The 2,606-nt window shown below is 30.7% G+C and overlaps 1 protein-coding gene and 1 long non-coding RNA gene across 2 annotated transcripts in view; one reads left to right on the plus strand and one right to left on the minus strand.

Moving 5' to 3' along the window:
* The window catches only part of cps1 (carbamoyl-phosphate synthase 1, mitochondrial), a gene marked incomplete in the record, with an annotated part of 42,112 nt that extends 40,596 nt beyond the window's left edge, over positions 1-1,516 (plus strand). The window contains 3 exon segments of the mRNA XM_024287223.2: positions 344-453; positions 1,010-1,139; positions 1,229-1,516. Of these exon segments, the coding sequence (XP_024142991.1) occupies positions 344-453; positions 1,010-1,139; positions 1,229-1,336 (348 nt within the window).
* The window catches only part of LOC118597951, a 3,398-nt gene continuing 1,551 nt past the window's right edge, over positions 760-2,606 (minus strand). Inside the window, exon 2 of the long non-coding RNA XR_004946979.1 lies at positions 760-1,504. This is a non-coding gene — a long non-coding RNA (uncharacterized LOC118597951). The remainder of the gene's footprint in view (positions 1,505-2,606) is intronic.

A 2,606-nucleotide genomic window follows, 5' to 3' on the forward strand; every position in this document is an offset into this window, starting at 1 on the left:
GCTTCAAGGTGGAGTCTTAAACTCTTTCAACTTGTACTATCATATTTAATAAAGATGTAGATTGAAAAATTCTATTTTTCATGTTTAAGTTACAATTTACAACATTTTTTAAAAAAAATCTGTTAATACACACATTTGTTTATTTAACAAATTTGTTTATTAAATATTATTATATTTAATATATACATATAATCATGTTTCATATTTGTTTTTTTAAATTTGTTTATTTAACAAATGTGTTTATTAAATATGATAATTCTAGATTTAAATATGTTATGTTCATGTTTAAGTTACAATTTAAAACAAAATTGTTATTTATTTATTTTCATTTGATTTGTTTTAGCTGTATGCCACTGAAGCTACGTCTGCCTGGTTGTGTGCCAATGATGTACCTGCCATTCCAGTCGCCTGGCCCTCAGAAAAAGGAGTTACTGCCCTCCCCAATATTAAAGGGTTTGTAGATGTTTAGTATTGGAATTTTTGACAAATGAATGCAATCTGAAATACTCAGCTACATTCAGAAATGCCTGCTGTAACTTTAAAATAAAAATTAATCAATGACGTCTTCCAAAAATATTTAAAAAAATGTATTTATTATGTGTCAGATTTGAATATTTAGTAATGTTTTATCCTTAATAAAGAACATCCTCACATTTACTCTACAAAAACGTGCTTTGATCACAAATAGTTATTAAAAATAAATTTATATTGCTAAAGAAAATAGGAGAAAAACGTTTTTTTTTTTTTTTTCCTNNNTAAAAAAAAAAGTGTATCTAGTGTTTTTTGTAGTGTTTTTGTATTTGTCTTTCTATATACAACTGGCTGTCTTTAGACCTGTTTCACTTTCATTGACAGGACAGTTTAATGGGAACTGCTGCCAATTCTTTAGGGACTTTTTGTTTTGCCATAACTTTGAAAGATGATTAAAAATGTCCAAAATATCAAATCTGTATCAAAATAAAGCAAAGTGTGACTCTATTGTTTATTATCTCTCACTCTGTGTTAACAGACTGATCAATGAGGGTCAAATCGATCTTGTGGTCAACTTGCCCAATAACAACACCCGACACCTGAAAGACAACTTCGTCATCCGCAGAATGGCCGTCGATCATGGAGTTCCCCTCATCACCAATTACCAGGTCAGTCAATGGAAGTTGGTTGACTTTTTACATTACTTTTTTTTTTAATTACACGATTACGTTTTACGCAATCTGTTTCCGTTTGACAGGTGGTTAAGCTGTTTGCAGAAGCCATCCGTTATGCAGGAGAGCTTGACACCACCAGCCTCTTTCACTACCGGCAGAAAGAACCAAGAGGTGCCACTCAGCAAGGGTAGGAGCATGGCTACCCACGTAATCCAGCCCTTTGATTCCTGCTGTAAGAAATACGTCTTTTAAAGTTTGCCCAACAAGTTGCAAATGCTCAGAAACAACATAGTCCTTAAAACTACATAGTCTTTTTTCTAATAATGTGGGTTTCATGTGTTGCTCTTCCTCTCCAACATCTGCAAAAAAAAGAAAATCCATTGACTAAAGCTGGAAAAAATTAAATGAGTGCACCCCTTTTATTAAGCCTAAATTAAAGTTGAATTTAGACAATGAATTGTCAAAGTAACAGATTCACTTCATTTCCCCGTTTGCAGAAATGTACAGTTTCGCTTGTTTAGTTTTTTTACTTAAACAAATATAACTTTGTATAGTGTTAGATCTACCAAAAAAAGCTAATCCAAAGTAAATTATATTTGAAAAGATATTTTGTTTTTTGTTCTTTTATAAGAAAGTGAAAGCCTTTCTTTAGTCAAAATTAAGGGAAATTTATTTTTGTCATGTTTACAATAGACTCAATACATCCAAAGGGAAGCAAAATTAATGCTGACAACAAAGAAATGCAATAACAAGACCAACAAGAGGCAAACGAGAAAAAAAAGATATGGTTGTATAGAGGAGAGGGTAAAGTGGCATTCTAAAGTGCAGTCTTTTAAAAATGTATCTGAAAGGACAGTTTGAGGTTTTTTAAAAGTAGAATTTGAAGTGTTAATGCTTTCTATATTTTCAGATTTATTTTTGAAATGATCAATGCTGAAGGTGGAAGAACAAATTCTTTTTTTTATATATTATTATACATTTCTGAGAAAATGTAAAAGAACAAGAAAACAAAACCCTTTTTTGAACAGACGTCTTTAATAACAATCTTTTTGTTATTTTGTAATTCACGTTCCTAAGCTATCGAGTCCAAGGAAAGGTGGAGTCCTGAGAACACAGACTGAAGGTTAAAAATGTCCACTTTAATTGCTCATTCAGTTAAAATGAATCATTGCATGTTTATAGTTGGCACTAGATCAACATCTTTGCAAAAACAAAGTCGTGTTTTATTTTGTTTTTACTTAAAGCTAAATTTAATTTGGTTTCTGAAGCCTTCTGTTTTAGCTGCAGTTGTTTTTTCATTTTTTATTTAATATTTTCTCCATTATGACCGAATGTGGTTTATATGGAATAAACATCATTAAATAATGAGTTTCATTTTCAGAATCAGAGTCCCAAACCAGTTGAAAAGAGTAAATAGAAAATTGATGCAGAATTGCTATTGGATTCCTATATATATTCTAT

This window comes from Oryzias melastigma, linkage group LG21 (genome assembly GCF_002922805.2).
Source record: "Oryzias melastigma strain HK-1 linkage group LG21, ASM292280v2, whole genome shotgun sequence".
Lineage (NCBI taxonomy): Eukaryota > Metazoa > Chordata > Actinopteri > Beloniformes > Adrianichthyidae > Oryzias > Oryzias melastigma.